General features: G+C 42.4%; 1 protein-coding gene across 1 annotated transcript; it reads left to right on the top strand.

Annotated features, from left to right (window-relative positions):
• Window positions 1–1,415: 1,415 nt before the first annotated feature.
• On the top strand, window positions 1,416–20,344 carry slc24a1 (solute carrier family 24 member 1; the record flags this gene model as incomplete). Its single annotated transcript, XM_080736910.1, has 8 exons — window positions 1,416–2,480; window positions 3,947–4,058; window positions 15,029–15,103; window positions 15,922–16,016; window positions 16,571–16,894; window positions 17,693–17,782; window positions 18,152–18,318; window positions 20,095–20,344. 8 exons carry the CDS (start codon window positions 1,416–1,418, stop codon window positions 20,342–20,344), a joined length of 2,178 nt encoding a protein of 725 aa, XP_080593036.1.
• Window positions 20,345–21,434: the final 1,090 nt, after the last annotated feature.

Genomic DNA, 21,434 nt, shown 5'->3' with positions numbered 1-21,434 from the left:
CATTAGCATTGTTGTAACCTTCGCTTGTATCAAAGAAAAACATATCCCAATACTGACTGGCGTCGTTTCGTTAAATTAAATGCATGTGTGAATACTGTGGAAAGGCACACAAATGTACATGGAATGCAAACTGTAATGTAAACAAAGAAAGCAAAATAATCCTACATGCCTGCTGTAAACGTTTCAATCGCCATGAAAAGGTTTGTGTTGTGTACGACGACTACTCTGTCCGGGCTGAAGCTGCGACCAATGCATTAATAGTTCCTACCTAGGTAGGGTTTAAAAAGAAAGCGTTGTCAAGATATATCTTGCTTAATATGTTAATATAATAAGCCACAGTTTCACTATAAATTCCATGTGCACAATTAACATTTAGATATATTCTACAATAGTTGTTTGGTTCATGTCAAGATAGTGTATGTAGCCTATAAACCAATTATAGTTATGTTGTCAGTTAGGCCTATTTATTTTAACACTAGTTGGCTTCATAAAACTTTAAACAAAGACTGACCAGATACAACCCAATAACATCGTGATTATAATAACGTTTATTGATTTAATTATTTAATTATTATTTAACATTTTAAATGAATGAATGGTCTAAGCTTATGACAATAAAGTGAGAGTGAGACAATGCACATAATCCTCTTAAGACTTCAGGTAGCCTATCAGGTTTTATGCTGATCCATTGTGAAGACTTGTCCTGCGGTGTGTCCTACTTGACCCTCTGGTCATTGCCCACAATCTGGACTCTCCACAGTTTGTGCCAGTGAACCCAGCTGTGGATTTAATCTTTTCTTGGAGATTCTGCGTCCCTAATTTCAGAAATTGTCCCGCCACAACAAGCCTGCGTCCGTAAGTGCTGCTAGTTTTTGAAAATGTAGCCTATATAGGCCTATTTATATTGTTTTCTTAGATGTAATAATGAGCAAAACTTTTAGTTCACATCTTAGTTCATTTCATTTGTTTATTTAATCATAATAATAATTATATTTATTATTGTTTGAGCCTTAGACATCTGATTTGGGCTGTAGGCCTACCTGTTGTTGTTTGTTTTTTTTAGGTGTACAGTAAATTATCATTAATCTAAAGAAAACCTAGTCTACTTAAGTTGGTGTGGAGTTTGCCTACAGGTACTCCTTGTTAGTGTTTTATCTCAAATGCATTGCCTAATTAAAACAAATGTGTATACCATCTGTTGGTTAGTCATCTTTTAACTTTCAATTTTTTAACTTTCATGTTTTCCAGGTTGGGCTTTCTGTAGAAGTTAAAAGATGACATGAGTCATACGTCTGCAAACCTAAAATCTATCACCCCATGGTGTTCTGGGGAGAACGCTGGATCTACCCTTTTTCCACTGCTCATTTCATGCAGTGTAATTCCCCATAGCCAATACCACTGCTGCTTTGGGGAGGATGTATTGTACGCGGAGAAGGCGACTACAGCTGAGCCGGGTTGTGTTCCTTCTCTCTGGGGTCTTCCTCTGTACCCTCTACCAGCTGAGCATCAGTGCCAGGCTGTCAGAGCCATGGCTGCTGCCTCAGATTGGCGAGGGCTCTGGAGAGGGTTCAGCAGAAGGGGTGGAGGAGGTTACTGTGGAGACTCTGGCACTAGAAGAACCCATCACTGCCACTCAGGAGTGGGAGCCAACGGACCAAACCACACCAGAAATGGGTGTGGTTCGTCACACAACGGAAACTTTAGATTCGACAACACCCCCCACCACAGAAGAGCCTTTGTCATTAACAACAAATCGGACTGTTGTCCACTGTATCTACGTGGCCCCTGCACCTCCACAGGAGACACCCACGCCACGACCAGCACCACCACCAACGCCTCCTGAGCCCACAACCAAGCCTGCCTCACCGGAAGAAGATCTACACCTGAAGGGTGAATACCCCCAGGACTACTTCTCTGTGGAAGAACGCAGACAAGGCTGGGTGGCCCTCCACATTTTTGGGATGATGTACATGTTTGTTTCCCTGGCACTTGTGTGCGATGAGTACTTTGTTCCTGCTCTGGGAGTAATCACAGAGAAGCTGGCCATCTCCGATGACGTTGCGGGGGCCACTTTCATGGCTGCTGGAGGTTCGGCCCCTGAACTCTTCACTTCCCTCATAGGCACCTTCATCTCCCACAGCAACGTAGGAATTGGCACCATTGTGGGCTCTGCAGTGTTCAACATTCTGTTTGTGATTGGAATGTGTGCTTTGTTTTCCCGGGAGATGCTCCATTTGACCTGGTGGCCACTCTTCAGAGACGTGTCCTTCTACATCCTGGACCTCATCATGCTTATCGTTTTCTTCCTGGACAATATCATCCAGTGGTGGGAGAGCGTGATGCTGTTGGGGGGTTACACCCTCTATGTGATCTGCATGAAATACAACGTGCAGATAGAGCGGGCCTTCAAAACCCAGCTCTACAAACACAAGAGCATTGTGAAAGCCATTGCTCTGGAGGTAGAGGAGGATCATGAAAAGGTATGTGTAGTGAAAAATGATAATGATTCATGGGGGCCAAGGCTACATGGGGGCCATAGTATTAATGTCATCAGTACATTTCTTAAAGGGCCTGCCCTGTAGTGATACCTTTTCATAGAGCCCCAAATTCCTGGCTAGGGCCCTGGGTAGTGCCCAAAACAGGTATGTCTGAGCTATTTCTAGTAGTTGTCAAAAGGCATTCCCCGTTCACCGGTGTGCAATACATTTCCAAAAAGAAAAACATTCGGGAGGAATAAGGTGTATGCAATGTGACTGCGTTGTTATCCACAAGGACAATCATCTTGTTTACTATTTACCGGTAACTGTTTATATTGCTTCATTATGTTTGTAGTAAACCTTTGTCAGATTAGTTATTTGTCCCAGACTGAAGTTGCCCAAATGCATAAGTCCATTCTGTACACATGTGTTACAGCACTGGATATGGGTTACATAGAATGATGAAAGATTTGTGCCCCATACTGTAGGTGTGTATATATATCACTGGACTGGGTTATCTTACCCCAAATCCTCCCTGATATTCCTTCTCCCATCTATGATTTCTATGTGAACATCATGGCATGGTTGATACACTCTATAGGCCTGTAGGAGACATTACAGAACTGCACAAACTGTAGTATCAACATATACAGCAGTCATTGTGATTTTTTCGAGTAACACAATGCGCCATAGTATTTCGAGATTCATTTATAATCTTAACTGAAATGAATGAATTAATGTATAAAGATAACTGATGAAATTGATAACCATGTTCCTTCTGAATGGTTTTCATTGGAAAATGTATTGCACACAGGTGAATGAGGAAGGTGAAGAAAATGCTGCCAATGCCAGTGAGGACAACCAACATTTAAAGGTAAATAACAAATAACAACCAATTGAGAAATTATTATTAAAAAATAACTACTATACATGTTTGATCTGGTTATTCTCATGATGACATACATGTATAAGTGATTCCCAAACTTTTTAGCATTCAAGACCCAAAAGAGAAATGATACCCCAGCTTGTGAAAATAGCAGATCTACAAGCGTTGTGAGCTTATAGATCGTCTATTTTCACTACTTCTTAAACATTTGTTTTCTAATTTCTTCGATTTTTCTTCGATTTCTTCATGAAATTAATGGGAAAAAATAATAATTTATATTGAATTCATGGAAATGTTTGCTTTTTTTGGGGGAATGTTTTTTGAAAATGTTTTGAAAAAAGAATTAAAAACTAAAATGTAGGAAATAAAAAATTAAGGGACCCATAAAAAGATGTCCGCGACCCACAAATGGGTCCTGACCCAGTGTTTGGGAAACAGTGCTGTAATAAACGTCATCACTTCTGTTGCACATCTAATTTCTAGTTTGACCACCCGCCTTTTGGAGGGTGGTGTATGTAGCATCTGTACAGTACTGTATGTATCTGGAATCTGGATGGATGTATGTTACATCTCTTTCTCCTAGCAACCACCATCCCTCCTTCAGCGAGGGAAGAGTACAGCCTCCTTACACAACAGCACGTTGAGAAACTCCCTTTTCCAACTCGTGACCCACACACTGGAACCTATTGGAGGAGGTAAATACATTCCATGTCACCAATGATACATTCTCTGGCAAAAAGTATGCTTTGCATGCCTTTAGAAGTGTTGTTAAACTGAGTGCCTCTGTCCTTTTCTGTGTAACATGGATTAGCAAGATGCTCCATGTGTGGCACTAAGTCCAGATTGATACTAAGTAGATAAATACCTACCTCAGTCTATGGAGTGATTCATTTGTACAGTGGAGATATGAAAAGGCTTGTTAGACACAATGAACTCAACTGTGGCTGTAGTCACAGTCACTACAAAGCTTTTATTTCAACACATCAAAAATGTTAAAGGAAAAGTTAGAAATGTTGTGTTGGACAGCAAATGTTATCTTATATATCATAGCTAGCTGTCGGACAGAAACCTCATATCTCCACATTTCAACTTTTTGTGTTGTTTTCCCCTGTAAATGAATGCCCTACTCTGTTACTACAGTGTAACACAAAAGTAGAAAAGAAATTGCCAATCTACAAGCTCACAATGTGTTGCATCGCGATGCGTTGGACAGGTTTCCGCCCAACAGTCACAATATTAATAATGATACAATACTGGACATGTACCTGTTTATTGTTTATTTATTTATTAGTTACCTCCCAATAGTTCATTATAGAGTGGTCAGCTTTACTATTAATTGTATTATGATGGTAACCTTGCCACCCCAGCATATTTCTCTTCTCCAGCTCCTTGTTTATTTGGCTCTCAGTCCACCAAGCAGCAAGACAATGCTCTACTCTAGTTCAGTAATCAGATTTTGATTGAGCTTATAAACCTGGAGCACAGCCAGCATTCCCAACTGTACCAATCAAATCCCCCTATCTCGACACAGCTATCATTCATTCAAGCCCATGGAGACCACAGGTCATATGGGGACACAGCAAAGCCACAATGACAAATGCGTACTTACTTTTTAAAATAGAGTCACATTAAAAGAAACACAGATTAGGACGAATATTATGGCCTCACTTTGTGATAAAATGAAGATAAAGAAATAGTAGTATCCATCTGATATGTCTATTAAATGGAGACTATAGCACATGAAGCACATTGAGTTTACGCTTGCTGTATGTAAGTGCTATAAATACATTTGACTTGACTTGACTTGAATATAATGGCAAGTCTGGCAACAAGATCTTAGTCAGAACCGTTTGTGCTCATGTTAATGTGTTGTGATGAGCTCATCATTGCTGAGGCCAACAGCTGCATTGGCTGTCATGATATTGTTGTATTGTATGCCTGTAATAATTGAATTGGTTGCTTGCTGTAACAGTAATAATTTAGACTTGATTCCACTGTGTACCTGTTAAGTTTTTTATGTGATGAATACTGCCTTTATTGTAAATTACTGGGTTTAAACAGGTGGTCCGTGGACCACTTGTGGTCCATGAAGGTATTGCATGTGGTCCCTGACCTGACCATGCATTTAGTGAAGTAGGAAGGTCAATATTTTTTGTTAGTTTGTATGTTCTTTTTGTGCTCTGTTCCATGGGAACAGTGCACTAAATGACCTGGAGACCTATGATGACGTGTCAATGTTGTCAGTTACTGAGGAACTCAGAGGTTATAAGAAATTCCACAGTAAAAGGGAGTTAGAATCTCAAGAAGGGGAAGTGTGCCGGATTGCCTGATCGAGTCATCATTATTATTAGGAAATGTGCCCATATAATCAGATTAATCACATGTGTCTGCTCACACATACATACTGATATACTGTATATCAGTTAACATGAGTTTAGTGGAAGGTTGGAAAGTAAATAAGAAAGTAAAGTGGGGCGGCAGTGGCTCAGGGGTAGAGAAACCGTCTTTGAACACGGAGGTTTCCCGAAGGGTTCCCAGTTCGATCCCAAGTTAGTGTCGAAGAGTCCTTGAGCAAGACTTTGAACCCCTAGTTGCTCCCGGTGAGCAGGTTGGTGCCTTGCTTGGTTTCCTCCGCCATCGGTGTATGAATGTGCGTGTGAATGGGTGAATGTAATGCACAATCTCTGTAAAGCGCCTTGGATAAAATTGACCATTTAAGCGAATGGAATAAGGGTAACCATGGGATAGGAATAGATCGGTGGTTATAAACCTTTTGTTTTAGCTCTGGACCACTCGCATATTTCATTAAATAATGCCTGGGATTGATATATTTTGTTTATTTGTTTACAAATGATCAAGCCCTTAACAGTCATTATTTAATTTCAAGCTTTTTCTCCCATACCACACCTATTAATTCAAATATTTTTCTTACATTTGATTTGAACTATTTTAATACATTTAACAAAGGTATCTTACATCTTACATCTTACATCTTACATCTTACATCTTACATATAGTAATTGGAGAAGGGCTCCATGGAGTCACAATGGCTTATGCTCCCTATTCCCAGCAAACCACTAATGCTAGAGGTTCCACGCTTGGCATATGTACTGATCAGTACTCTGGCAACGTTATAGGCACATTTGCCACCATGCTATGTACTTACATCGTATACAATTAATATAAAACATCATTTTTTATACAGGCATATATTTTAGCCACCTCTTGCTAGGACCACCTTTTCTGCCACTAGAGGGCGGAAAAGGACTGTGCAGCCAGGGGCCATTCAGGTCAACGCAAGCCCAGAACATCACGCACGCACGCACGCACGCACGCACACACACACACACACACACACACACACACACACACACACACACACACACACACACACACACACACACACACAGTCCATGTTTGCATATTTTCTCTTTGTCATTTAAATATTATAGTGACTGTGACAGTGGTGTCAAGTGAATCTAACAGTTTATTTGACATTTATTATTTACATCACATTTTAATTTTATTTATTTTATACAAAATGGCAAAATAGATTTTTATGCCTGTTGACAGGCAAGGTTGATTCTATAGGCTATTTAGGTGTATTATATATCTTAGACCTATATAGGCTAAGGCTAATAGCCTACATATCTATTTTGTATAGCCTAATGTTAAAACAATATAGGCCTACAATAGTGTTCATTTTACAATACTGTTCAATACTGCACCAAAGAATGTAGTATCGGGACATAGATTAATTAATTATTTGGGCACACCTGATTCCAATAGCTCTGTATTTATGTGATTACTATGGAGTGCATAGGATAGCCGTGTGTAGGTTTGACATGTACTGTAACACCACTGTCACAGTCACTATAATATTTAAATGACAAAGAGATAATATGCAAACATGGACAGTCTGACAGCAGAATTGAGGGTAGGTGAAATGGCTCAGACAGGTAGGTGAAAAGACTCTCCTCCAAGGCGAAAATGCCAGGCGAAAGGACCAAATGCGTGTAGGCGAATATGTTATAGGCGAATATGCCTGACACCCTAAAAAAGACTAACTCACTTTCAGAAAGCCCAGACCGGGTGGGGAGGTGGGGCCACGGCCGCTTAAGGGACTGGAGGAGGTTGTGTTATTATTTAGGTGGCGTAGAAAATTACTGTTACTATATATATATATTTTACCATTAGTGTCCATGTGTGCCTTTTTGTTAATGATAAATCTTGGATATTATCTCACTACCTTAATCAGAATACGTACCAACCAGTCTGTCCGCATTTCTGCTAACTCTGCGTCCGACTGTCCGTTGTTCAATTGTGTAAAAAACATAATACAAAAATGCCTCGCTGATCATCTACTTTTCCTGTGGCTGGGCAGGTGGCGCAGGGCTGGCCCTAGGTGGCTGTCTGGGGCCCAACGCAGTCAGGGCCGTGTTTGGTTGTAGGCCATTCCCTTTAACTGGCCAATAGGGATATGTGGGCACTTGGAGAGGTGGCCACCTACACAACTGGGCACTATGGACATAAAGGGGAGCACACACTGAACGCGGGCAGCTGCGCAGCGTCGCATCGCGGTATCGACGCACGTGAAGACTGGCCAATAGGGATATGTGGGCACTTGGAGAGGTGGCCACCTACACAACTGGGCACTAGGGACATAAAGGGGAGCACACACTGAACGCGGGCAGCTGCGCAGCGTCGCATCGCGGTATCGACGCACGTGAAGTGCCGCGCGGTAACCCCAACTGGATGCGGCGCGCTGCCACACAGCACATCCATTTCCCCCGGTGGGGAGAAGCATGGGAGAACATGTTCAACGCTCGGCAACGCTGGACAAATAGAACAGTGGCGTATCGGCACGGCAGACGAGGCGTTCCGCGCCGCCTCCGCTTCCAGCGTGTGTCCCCCTTAAGCCCCCGCAGGGGGCTTTTTTCTAGTTTTATTTATGCATTTACATTTAAAAACATTTCCCCATGGACCACCTGCAGGCCTAATTATGCCATGGACCACTAGTAGTCCATGGACTACTAGTTGGTTGAGAAACAGTGGCGTGCATAGCATGTGTTACCAAAGCACTAATTAATATTAGCCCATATCCCCACCTATTGATTCTTAGTCAGGTGGTCCCTGGTTCACACACTCAGTTGACATGTTGCTTCATGTGCAGGGCCATGTGGCTCCTGTCTGTGTATGTGTGTCTGTGGATGATGTGTGGTGGATCAACCTTGGTGTAAATCAGTTGGCTGCCCCAAAGAGATAACTGTCTTACACAACTCAACAACTACAGGGCTTCGAGGCTAATGTGTAGGCCAGACAAAACTCTGGATTATTCAAATAACTCTGTACTGTAAACAACACATTTTACAGATATTCAGACGGAACAGAGAAGGAATTTAGGAAAACATATAGAGCTGTTTCTGACTGCTGTCGAGGAGAAATTAGTCGATGTGCTTACAGGTTTCCAGTGCGGAGGCGACATGCATGCTACAAGACACAGAAAAACAGTGCCCTTTGGCACAGATTAAGAAGCTGACTGCAAAGCTAGTTGAAAAAGCGGACACCGGACAGGGATAGATGTGTGCATTTACTGATTTATGGTTTTCAACTAGAGCAGTCCGAGTACAAAGACGCCATCATTTTAATGACTTTCCTGGACCCCTGGATTTAGAGTGCACTCACACGTTGGAAACCAGAGATGTGCACTGGAAGGGACATTAAGTAAACTTCTAGGATTTCTAGACCACCCAAGATCATTACGATACCTTATAATCCAGATAGTACAATTCTTTTTTTTGCATGTACCATGCAAGTGATGTTTTTACTTCCACAAACATTTATAGTAGGATAGCTATAAATGTGCATAATAGTCTGAGTGTCTGTGTGCGTGCGTATCTGTAGTTCCTGATGTGCGCTGAGTTTGTTGTTGGAACTCGGCGCACATCAGGACCTGAGGGAGTGTGGTGCTCTGTGTCAATCGTACTGATGACATTAGGGACCTGCTTAGGGGGTGGCCATTGCCGAATGTTTAGTGAGCCCACCTAGGAGTAGGGCACCACTCTAAAGTTCAAGTAAAGGTAGTGTCTGCCTGTCTGTTGCAGATTTGGACTGACATCAGGCATGTATCTGCAACGGATATGCCCATATATGGACATGCCTGATGTCAGTGCAAATCTTCATATGATATACCCATATATGGTCTGGACATGCCCGAACATATTGCCGTTGTTATCAGCTCACATCGCTGTTGTTAGTCAACGGTGTAGAGCTCGATCAGCGAGAGAGACAGAGGTAGAGAAAAACAGAGGGAGGTAGAGAGGAAGAGAGGGAGAAAGGGAGGGGGAGATAGAAGGAGAGCTTGATCTGTGGAAGACAGAAGGATAGAGAGACAGCCAGACTGTTGCCTCCCACAGTTTTCAAATGCTTCCGTCACACAGTCTGGAGCATGGAAGCTCTGACAATGATCCGGGTATAAACGGATGTGACGCCTCTTCCCCACTTACGTTTCGTCTTTACCGTCGTGCAAATCTTTTCTAATATTAATCAAAATAATAGATTTGATTTACAGTAGGACACATTTACACAACTGCAAAGATTCCGCGATCCGCCGGCCACAGCGTTTGGTATCCCAACCCAGTCACAATGACATTACTTATATCATTTATCATTTGTTCTTGTATTTTACAGTCTATGATTTCTTAATGGTTTATGTTTTTGACTGTGTGTGTAACACTCAGTCTTATATATACACAAGTCAAGAAAGGGGAGTTCCCAATGCATGAAAGGGGAGTTCCCTTCCCTCCATATACTGTAGCAAGGTAGGCTGTAAAAAATAGGAAAATCAGGGCTTTAATGCAAATTGTGGTCGTGGGAGAGAGAAGGTGAGAGAGACAGAGAGGTGCATGAGGTCAGTGGTGTCACAGTGTTGCACAGGCACCTCATGCTAAACTTAAAGTGCTCCCACTTCTAAGTTCCACTTTATTTTCCATCCTCAATGACTAGCCTTTTGGCTATATATGTAAGCCAATGTTCAGAGTCATTGTCAGTAACCCCCCCCCTCCCCCCAGGAGCCAACACTGTACGAGTGTACGATGATACCAAGTCACATGTAATCTGTGTCATGCACAACACATACAGTCGGTATATCAAATTAATTCTTGTTTTGTTTTGGGGAGTGCTATTTTAGGTATCCCGGCTGCCTCCTTGTTGAGGTGACTATAGCTCCAAATACAGTATGTCCATTATTCAACACATGACTGATCTCATTTCTGTCAATGCCAGGGGTCTAAATATCCTGCATGCATTTTCTAAAATGTTATAGAATTTGTTCGTGAGAAAGGGGTTGATTTTGCCATGGTCCAGAAATCACATATACTTTGGAAAGATGCCGGTCACTTTCAGTGTTGCCAGATGTACGATAATTATCGTATTTGTACGATAATTTGACCCTCTGTACGATGTACGATCAATAATTCCAAAAATGCCCAAATGTACGATAATTTCGACATATCACCAAAAAGAGCGTGAATTCACTATTTTCCCTGGCTGCTGATCTGGGATCTGGTTTGGCTTCTCAAAATAAGCCAGGAAATCAGTCAATCTGACACTAGATCTGTACTTGGAGGCATTAAAAACACCGGTTGCATCTTTCCAGACCAGTTTCAGGCTTTTATTTGTGTAAGCTCCAGGAAGTTGCCTGCCTCCACGCAACATATCTGATGCGTTTTATCACACAGGAGTCTCAAACAAGGTCGTTTCTTACACTAAAGACGCATTCTTTGGTGAAATTACGTTTTTACGCGAGTGATTTCTCTTTTTTTTTGGCTGTGTACGATAGTTTCATGTCAAATACGATAATTCTGAGCCTCCGGTACGATAATTCAACATTTCCCATCTGGTAACACTGGTCACTTTGTAAATAAGATTAATCACCCTCTTGCATTTTTCTCTGCTCCTATGAGAGCCAAAGGCATGATTCACGCTAGTTTGATTTAATTGATTCTTGGGTGGGTTCAGATGGGCGGATTGCCATCGCTAAGATTCAGTCAGATCAGATGGGCAGAACATTGCATTGATTTCTGCCTATATGCTCCTAATAATATTGATGCTGAACTATTAACCAAAACTCTTTTGGCTCTCACAGGCCTTCGTCTGGTTCTGGGAGTTAGTATTATTGCTAAAATGGGCGAGGCAGAGAATAGTGACCAACGCCTTGCTTCGGCAGCCGACACAGGTATGATTGGCATCTCGCACGTAATGAACCCTTCCGTAAAACATTATAATCTTTTCTCGTGACATGGCGTTTTAACTCCTCGCTGCTGTGTGATGAAGCATAAGTTCAATTAAATTCATTTCTGGAGTTCGATAGGGGTTCATTTTCTGATTCTGTGGGAGGCAATGAAGGGCTTTGTTAAAAGTAACGCCACACTGTAGTGTACGGTGTACGCGATAAGGAACGTGCTGGCAAACTAGAAGCAGAAGTATGCTGCTCTCGGCGCTATTTTACAACATGGTTCGAGTGACTGTTTCTCTCAAAAAAGTGATGGTTAAAAGGGAAATTGCCGGTAATTATATTAACAGGCCGTTTACGAATTTTAGACGTATTACTTCCACTCCGATAGATCTAATTATAATTTTTTCAATATTTTGGTACTGTGATAACAGATCCAAGAGTGTGAACTCAACCTTTGCCGCTTTTCATACGTAACCATAGAGCTTGACGTCTGGCTTTTGTGAGTCTGCATAATAAAAACTATTTGGATGATATCAATTGGAGCATCTTTCTGATAGTGAATTGTAAACATGGAACTATTACCAGGCCCGGTGGCATGACTCTGTGAGCTTAAGGTTGTGACCATTATGCAAATGTGTATTTCAAGTAAGTCGCCTTTGTTTTCAAGTATTTGCAACTCAGTAAAACCAGTTTCAATGATGCGCAGGGGGCAAGGTGGTCCGTGTGAGGGGGCCTGGCCCCCATTTGCACCCTCGAGCCGCCGGGCCTGACTATTACACTACATGAAATTTAGAAAGCGGCGAGGAAAATCCAGTCCTAGGTGGAATTCCACCTGACCTTTACCTTGCCTTTTGGCCCTTGTTCGGTCTGTTCTTGTAGATATGATACAGTTTTGCAATTAAGGAGGGTTCATTCTTGAGAGATGTTACATTTCCTTTCCTCCTTTTGTCTTTTCAAGAAGTTCAATGCAAGGTTGTTCCCTAATTCCATTTCTGTTTGCACTTTCTCTTGAACCATTGGCCTATATGTATTTGAGATAAACCAGTAGAATTTGGAAACCAATGTATGTCTTGGTTTGCAGAATTGTATGAAGTGGGTGAGAGAATTGTGCTCCTTTAGAGCTATTAACTGTAAATAAAATAAAATGTGTAAAATAAAAAAATAATTCCATAAATCCTGGAGGGAACACAACCTCTTGTCTCCATAAATACCCCCAATACATGAACAACTTTCTCTCTCCAATGAGAGAACTGGATGGCCACCAATCAACAACAATCTTTCATTTAACTATAGTGGAGCATTCAAAGAGAAAGCCACCGTTTTTCCTGTGAATTTGCAAAACAATGTGACCAGACCTACAATGACAGTGAGCAATGGGCATATTAGAATACAGAAGTGATCTTGAAGGGAGTAAGGACAGCATAGACTATGTTCCATAGCCTGCCATACCCGATTGCAGCAGGCTAAAGCCAAGTCAATAATGGCGTAAGCTTAAAGGCCCAGTAATAATGTTTAACATTTGGAACAGACAAAGCACCAGCCTGTCTATGCATTGTAGTCTATACATGGCCCCGCTTACCCCTCCATATACAGTAGGCCTACATACCTACGTCACAACTGATGAAGTTTACTGACCTAAATAAATTAACTCTGGGTATAATGTTCATCTCATATATTGAACTCGGCTTTGTATAGAATTCGGCAGCAAGAACCATCTATTAATTAAAAAGAAGAAAAAAAAAGTCCTGTGCCCGGTGGCCATGCACACTCACAGTCACAGTATATGAGGGATTGAATGTAGGTGTCTCAGAAGTAATGTTGGAGAACCCAGACTGGTGCCAGTTGTGCAGAACACTCACCATTGACGTCCAGTTGTGCAATACCCGTTGTATCAGTCTGCGATGTCAGCACTATGACGTCAGAGTATATGACGTCAGCATGCAGACAGACAGCCATGGTGGCGACACTGTTTATTATCATTATTTTGTCAGCAAAATATGATTATGTGTTCCATTCATAGAAATTGAGGATAACGCAAGAGATTGACAGATGGTTTGTGACAATGGTTCAAGACAAAGGACAAACAGGAATGTACGTAAGGGATAATCCTGCCTTTCAGGAGGAGACAACATTCTTGATTATGTGCACCACACCTAAAAGGTAAAGGGTGCATCATTTATATAGCTTTACATTCACAACACACAGTTGGTGGAGGAAACCATGCAAGGCACCAATCTGCTCATCGGGAGTTAGGGGTTCAGTGTCTTGATCAAGGACACTAACTGAGATCGAACCGGGAACCTTCCGTTTCCCAAGCGCCCGCTCTGAAAAATGTCTACTCTTTATGCGCACCCTTTCTCCCTTGGTAACATTGTTTTCTCTCTGTAAGGAGGATGGCAGAGAAACGGTGTGGCTGCCCCTTTGCATGGAAACCATGCTTGTTCTGAATATTTAATTCATATATTTGAGGGATATAAATGGAGACGAGTACTTGCGTTCCAGGATCTATGTACAGAATATGATTGACCACATTCCTCCTCTTTCCTTTATTTACAGTTAAGATCGTCTCCAAGCGATAATGGTGTTCCATGGCAAAATTATCTCACAATACATCCACTTCATACATTTCTGCTTACAACTAGAGGCACAAATGGCCTAGTCTACTGTGACCTTACTTATTTATATCTCAAAGCATGCATATAGACCCCCTGGCATTAGATGCTTAATGGAGGGACAATATTCTGGACCTGTATCCAGCATTTAGTTGGAACAAAGTGTCTCTCTCAGGGCTATTGAGAGAGAGAGTTATGACACTCCCATAGACTTCGTTGTAAACAAAAGAACAACAACAACGAGAACAAGAAGTATGCAGAGGTAACACTTGGAATCGGGTGACCAATAATTCCAGACACTAGGCCTGCTGTATCAATCCAAACATTGAATCCTCTTAATGAGCATAGAGGATACTTCCATGTGATCACATCACAGTGAGTGTCATATCTCTCTCTTTCAACAGGTCTGGGACTGGGTTCAACATATTGCTGGCCTCCAGAAATCCTTTCCTGATCATCAGCAAATTCATTATCATTTTACTACAAGTTAACTTGACATCCAGTCATGTTAAATGGAAACGATTGATGGCCCTATTTGCACCCTGTTTTACCTCTCTTTACCTCTCTGAGATGTTTAAGATTACAATGCCTCATTGTCCCATTACACTCTACATTCTAAATGCACTTAAGTGGGATGGGAATGGGATAGTCATTTTCATTTGAGCACTGTGTGCATTGTGTTGTCATGTCTCAGGAAAAGGGTGACTTAGAAAGATACGGTGAGAGGTAGATAAGATAGAGACTTGGTAGAGATGAGGTTTGACGTGTTGGATTCTGTGGTTTGATGTGTTGGATTCTGTTTTTGTTTTGTTTATAGGTAAATCTAAGGAACACTCAGAAACCTCAAACAATGTGGCCAGTGGGAATCCAGGGAGCAAGACTGAATCCAAAGGTAGAATCACTGCATGTGATGGTTACTGTCTAAAGCGTCATTCCCTCCGGGCACGATAAAGAGAACTATAACGATGTGTCGGCATTCACATCAATTATGTCTGCGTTATCGTTGTGGAGTGGACGCTACAAGCTTGAGTTTTTAAACCTGACCTCAGTGGCTGCTGTGTTGTTGGGGTATCTTTTGTCACTGTAGGTATGTTTGCACAGTAAGATCAAACAAATAGTCTGAAGAGAACATTGTATTAAGTATATTGATATAGAGTATTGATATTATTTTGTACTGGACGCTACCAGATACACAATTTTACTGTGTAGTACGGCCTTGTTGTCAGCCTGGGCTAATTGTCCTCTGACACAATACACTCCACACTGTCCCAGATTTTGTCTACATGGCAGAGCAGTGATTTCACCTCCAAATACAAATATACAACCATTATACTCCAGACCTTGGGGTTAATTGGAGTTGCAGAAAAGTGGTTGCAGAAAAATCTGAACATCTCTTGGAAACACATGTTACAGTCCATTGGTTGAATGTCTAATAAGCCTGTGGAGGTGTGCTGGTTTTGCTCAAGACCCACTTTTGACTTTTCCATGAAGTCACGATAATCCAGGGATCCCTTATCTGAATAATGTAAGTTGTTCTTAGCCCATGACCCCCTGATCTCATGAGTCCACAACTGTCAGGCTGGGAAACAATATTATAAGCCAGGGCTTATTTATCTGGAAAATCTAGCTGACTAGGTAAAACACAGTAACAGCAGACACGATATACGGTATATCATGTATGTACCGGTATGTGTTTTTTCGTTTGCACAGATGGGGCAGATAAAACTGAACAGACCAAAGAGCCAGAGGCTGCCCCAGAAACAGAACCAGAGAAGAAGGAAGAGGAAGAAGAAGAAGACAAGAAGGTACTCGCTATCTATGTCCTGCAGGTTCACAACAAGCAGAGAAGTGAATCATTGATAGCTCTTTATGTAAGGGTCAAAGTGAAATTACAACTTACAACTTTAGGCAACACATGTGTTTAATTTGTGTATTGTGTAATGAATCAGCTATTCATCACCACTTAGTTTTTTGTCTATCATCCACCATGCACTCTTTGTCCCCATTGCTCTAAACACCTGTCTGATAGGAAGATGAGCCTGCAGGAGAGGCCGGGGAAGCTGAGCCAGCAGCAGGAGAGGCAGAGGAGGATAAGCCTGCAGAAGAGGCCGTGGAAGATAAGTCTGCAGAAGAGGCCATGGAGGAGAAGCCTGCAGAAGAGGCCGTGGAAGAAAAGCCTGCAGGAGAGGCCGTGGAGGAGAAGCCTGCAGAAGAGGCCGTGGAAGATGAGACTGCAGAAGAGGCCGTGGAGGATAAGCCTGCAGAAGAGGCCAGGGAAGCTGAGCCAGCAGCAGGAGAGGCAGAGGAAGATAAGCCTGCAGAAGAGGCTGTGGAAGATAAGCCTGCAGGAGAGGCCGTGGAAGATGAGCCTGCAGGAGAGGCTGGGCCAGGGAATTCAAAAGACTCTGACGGGGATGAGGATGACAGTGACGAGGACAGTGATGATGATGATGACGATGATGATGAGGAGGAGGAGGATGAGGATGAGGATGATGACAAGGGGGATGACAAGGCTAAGGAAGAAAAGGTAGAAGAAGAGAAAGACGAGAAAGACGAGAGCGATGAGAGCGATGAGCCGCTGTCCTTGGAGTGGCCGCACACACGACGCAAACAAGCCACCTATCTGTTCCTGCTACCTATAGTGTTGCCTCTGTGGCTCACCATCCCTGATGTCCGCAACCCTGTAAGTCAAAGACACTAGATTCAGAATAACCAGTAAGACTCCCTAATCGGGAGATAAGCGACCGTAGGTCACATGTATACACAAAGAGGGCTGTAACTGCCATTGGTTCCTAGTTGTGTGGGCAATGTGTAGACATACTGTGTACCGATGTGCGTGATTTTAGGGCAAAATCTGTAGGAGCAGTGTCCAAAAATGTGTTTTGCAAGAATCGGCCTCATGGTGGCGCTAGAAGAGGGCCATGTGAGAAATGAGGGGTGGGGTCTCCGCGTTGCCTTGGCGGACGAATAGGTACCGGCCCCGGCTCTCCCGGACGCTCCTAGCCCGAGTTACGGCATTTTATGTGAGCTGCAGTGGAGGGGGTCCTCCACTGGGGGCGCCACCACTTTGGCATCCGTTCTGGAGCACCAGGAGTCGGTGGTCCCCGGGAATTCCCCGTGAGCAGCCCCGTTGGGGTGGTCATTTGGTCATTTTTGCACATTTGGTCATTTTTTACATCTGGGGGTCCCCCAGGGACCTGGGGGTCCCTGGAGCTGGGGGGGTCCTTGGAGGTTGTAGTTTGGCAGGCAAGGAGTGTGTGTGCAAAATTTGTTGCGGAGATATGAGCAGGGCAATAGTGTGACGTGTGAGGTGTGACAGACAGACGGACAGACTGACTGACTGACTGACTGACGGACTCACTCACAGTTTGTGCAGGTTTTGATAGTAAGTGCGACCTACGGTCGCAATAAACCTGTGAGCAGTGGCTGCTCCATGTCTCACTCTTTGCATGCTGACGCATTCTTATTTGTTGTCCTGCAGAAATCCAAAAGGTTCTTTGCGATGACCTTCCTGGGCTCCATTCTGTGGATTGCTGTCTTCTCCTACCTCATGGTGTGGTGGGCCCATCAGGTTTGTTAAGGAGGGAGTTGCAGTGTTTATTAGTGAAAATCACGGTTTGAGTGTTCAAATGCACAATGCTTAAAAATTAATCCTTGGAATGCATTTCACAAAACGTACTTGCTTTCTATTCATTGTACTGTACATACTGGCAAAGTAGGCTGTGTTTAGTTTTTTTTATATGGTTTCCAAAAGATTGATACTGACATGTTTGTGTCAAAGCAACAACAAATTTGTCTTCTTGACTGAATGAGTGAGTGCATACTGAAATACAACTTTAACTTTACCTAACAAGAGGTAGCCTATAAGCTTCATGCTGTCATTTTCAACCGTTTGTGCTGCTAGTATTCTCAATCTGAAGAAAATGTCACATGTTTCCAGGTGGGTGAGACCATTGGTATCTCAGAGGAGATTATGGGCCTGACCATCTTGGCTGCAGGGACCTCTATTCCTGACCTCATCACCAGTGTGATTGTAGCGCGTAAAGGTCGGGGGGACATGGCTGTCTCCAGCTCCGTGGGCAGCAACATATTTGATATTACTGTAGGGTGAGTTTGTATATTGCAAAAAGAAACACAAAAAATACACGACCAACAATCTAAACGTTATTCATAGAGCACGTTTCATCCAACGTGGAGTTCAATGGGCTTTACATGGTGCAACAACAATAACAGAAGAGAAACATAAATATCCAGTAGAATCCAATAGTTAAAACTGACTTACTCACCACATCCCCTAACCCTCCCCATGGATTCCTGTATATGTTTTTGTTTTTGTTGCATTCCTAAGCCAATAATTTGAGGAGACTCCTTAGCCCCTTTTCGACTGCAACTTTAGCACCACACCACACCACACCACACCACACCGCACCGCACCACATAAAATATCTACATTTTCCATTACACAAAAGTGCCCCTATCGGTAAGAAACAGATTGACCCTTTTGCTGTGATTATAATACAATATACATTTGTATTACAACTATCCTAAATTATAATACACTATAATGTATTATAACTGTGATTATAATACACTATAAAGTATTAATGTATTACTATTATAATTATAATACACTAAATAGATTATAATAGTGGTTATAACACAATATAATCTATTGTCATGTATAACAACTATATCCTGGTGGTCTAAATGAAAAGTCAGTGAGTGATTATGTAGTGTTTGGCCCTGTTTGGCCTAGCTCAGACCTACTCTAGATTGGATACTTTTTAGTACCACGTTTAGTACCACTTTCACACCACTCTATCCAGGTCCTTGTAGTGGAAAACCTGGCACAAGTGGGCGGTGTGGTGTGGAGTGGTGTGGTGTTGGGCCTGTGGAAATTGTCCACAGGCCCAACACCAGGCCCAACACCACCCATAGGGAACCACTGTTGGTCATCAAATTATTGTCTTAGGAATGTGACAAAAACAAAAGAATATCCATGAATTCAAGTCCCCATGGGGTGAGTAATTGATAGAAAATAAAAGACCATGATGTTTCAGATTTGAAGTATTCCACACGTTTCTTTTAAGTGATGCTGCAGCTATGATATGGCTTGATATTATTCGTTTGACAGCACTATCATCACATTCAGGCTGCATTTTTATAAATGTTTTTACTATCACACAAAAATGTGTCTGTTCCCCTGTAGTAGCTCTGAGGCTCCCTTGGGTTCCAAACGCCCTTTTGCAGACCCACGCCCTACACTCAAAAAGCTCAACTGGAGAAATAATGGGACTTGCTGTTGCAAAATTCTTTAGATCAGTGGTTCTCAACCTTTTCAGGCCGCGACCCCCAAAATAATCATATTTTAACTGGGGACCCCTCACTCTGACGAGCAATAAGCATTGAGGCATTACATTTTGTATAACACGGTTCTATTGTGAAAATAGCAGATCTACATGCTCACAACGCCTCGCGTTGCGAGGCGTTGTGCGCAGCTATGTGAGTGGCTATTTTCACAATTTCTGCCTCTAATATTTGACCATTTGGCCAATGCTTAATTTGTCATTATAGAGGTATTAAAATATCCTTAAATTGTCACTTTAGAAAATTGCATATACCCTCTATACACTTAAATGTTGTATTGGTTTGTTCACTGTTGAGTGAGAAAACAATATTTCACATTAAGTTAATCATCTGGGGACCCCCCAAAATAATTTGGGGACCCCCCTGGGGGTCCCGACCCACAGGTTGAGAACCACTGCTTTAGATGATAGAATGCAGTTTTAGTTTCATTGTGGAGTTGCTCAAAGGTTTTCTGCCTCTGTTTTTCTCTCCCCATCCCTCTCTCTGTGCCTCTGTTGTTCTCGTTCTTGACACCAGCTTGCCATTTCCATGGCTCATGTACTCTGCATTAAACGGCATGGCCCCGGTACCGGTCAGCAGCAACGGGCTCTTCTGCGCCATCGTCCTGCTCTTCCTCATGCTCCTCTTCGTCATCATCTCCATCGCCTGCTGTAAATGGAAGATGAACAAGGCGCTGGGCTTCACCATGTTCTTGCTCTACCTTGTCTTCCTGGTGCTCAGTGTGATGCTGGAGGACCGGATCATCATCTGCCCCGTGTCCATCTGAGCGTTGGAATGAGACTCACCTTTCTCTTTGACTGGCTGTTCCCTACAGTTGAACAGCAACGGCACTGTGCACCAGCGAATACATGGATGTTTCAAGTCAGGGTCTCCATGTCTGTGGAGACCCAGGCAGATACCTGCTGTAGTCGCACTGCACTGGTGCCCATCGCAGCAGTATGCCAGCAGCAACACACACACACGCACACACACACACACACACACACACACACACACACACACACACACACACACACACACACACACACACACACACACACACACACACACACACACACACGTACACACACACACACACACACACAAGCACGCACGCACACACACACAGACACACGCGCGTGCACACACACGCACGCACGCACACGCACACACACACACACACACACACACACACACACACACACACACACATACAGCACAGTCAAATTGGCAGCTTTAAATGGACATGTCCACCACACCACCATTCCAGAACAACTGTTTTTTTTTTTCTTTTCTTTTTTAAAGAAGAAGTGAGGGTTATTTTATGGATTTGCAGGTTATACGTAAGTGCATATTTATATTGATTTAATCGATTCTAATGATTGTGAATTCTGTATATAAATACTTCCATTCTCCTACTGATTTTGTTTTTTTAATGTTCAGACTAGCAACCCAAAAAGACTTACAGTATTAGGTGAATGAAAAAGGTTAGACGTAGCCTACAAATAGAAAACCAAATTATTTTCTCTCACAATGAACTTCCATAGAATAAGTGTGTTTATTCATTCAAGAAAACAATCTATAGATCAAGTCAGGCAGAAAACTAATTTATTTTATTTAAAAATCATACAAATTAGTATCCATGTTACAAAGCATAAATAATACTCCAGAACATTGTGGAAATTGACTAAGGGTGTAAACAACATATAAACATCAAATATTGTTTTGGTCAGTGTGTTGTAGCTGTTGGTTACAAACCGGTGGTCACATCACAAAATGCAATTTGCAGTGGTGGAACGTAACTAAGTACATGTACTCTTAATTACTGTGCTTAAGTAAAATGTTTGAGGTACTTTTACTTTACATGAGTTATATCC

The sequence above is a fragment of the Nannobrachium achirus genome, assembly GCF_963921795.1.
Source record: "Nannobrachium achirus genome assembly, chromosome: 11".
Classification (NCBI taxonomy): Eukaryota; Metazoa; Chordata; class Actinopteri; order Myctophiformes; family Myctophidae; genus Nannobrachium; species Nannobrachium achirus.
Note: the sequence above shows the minus strand (reverse complement) of the source record. Positions and strands in the feature narration are given on the sequence as shown.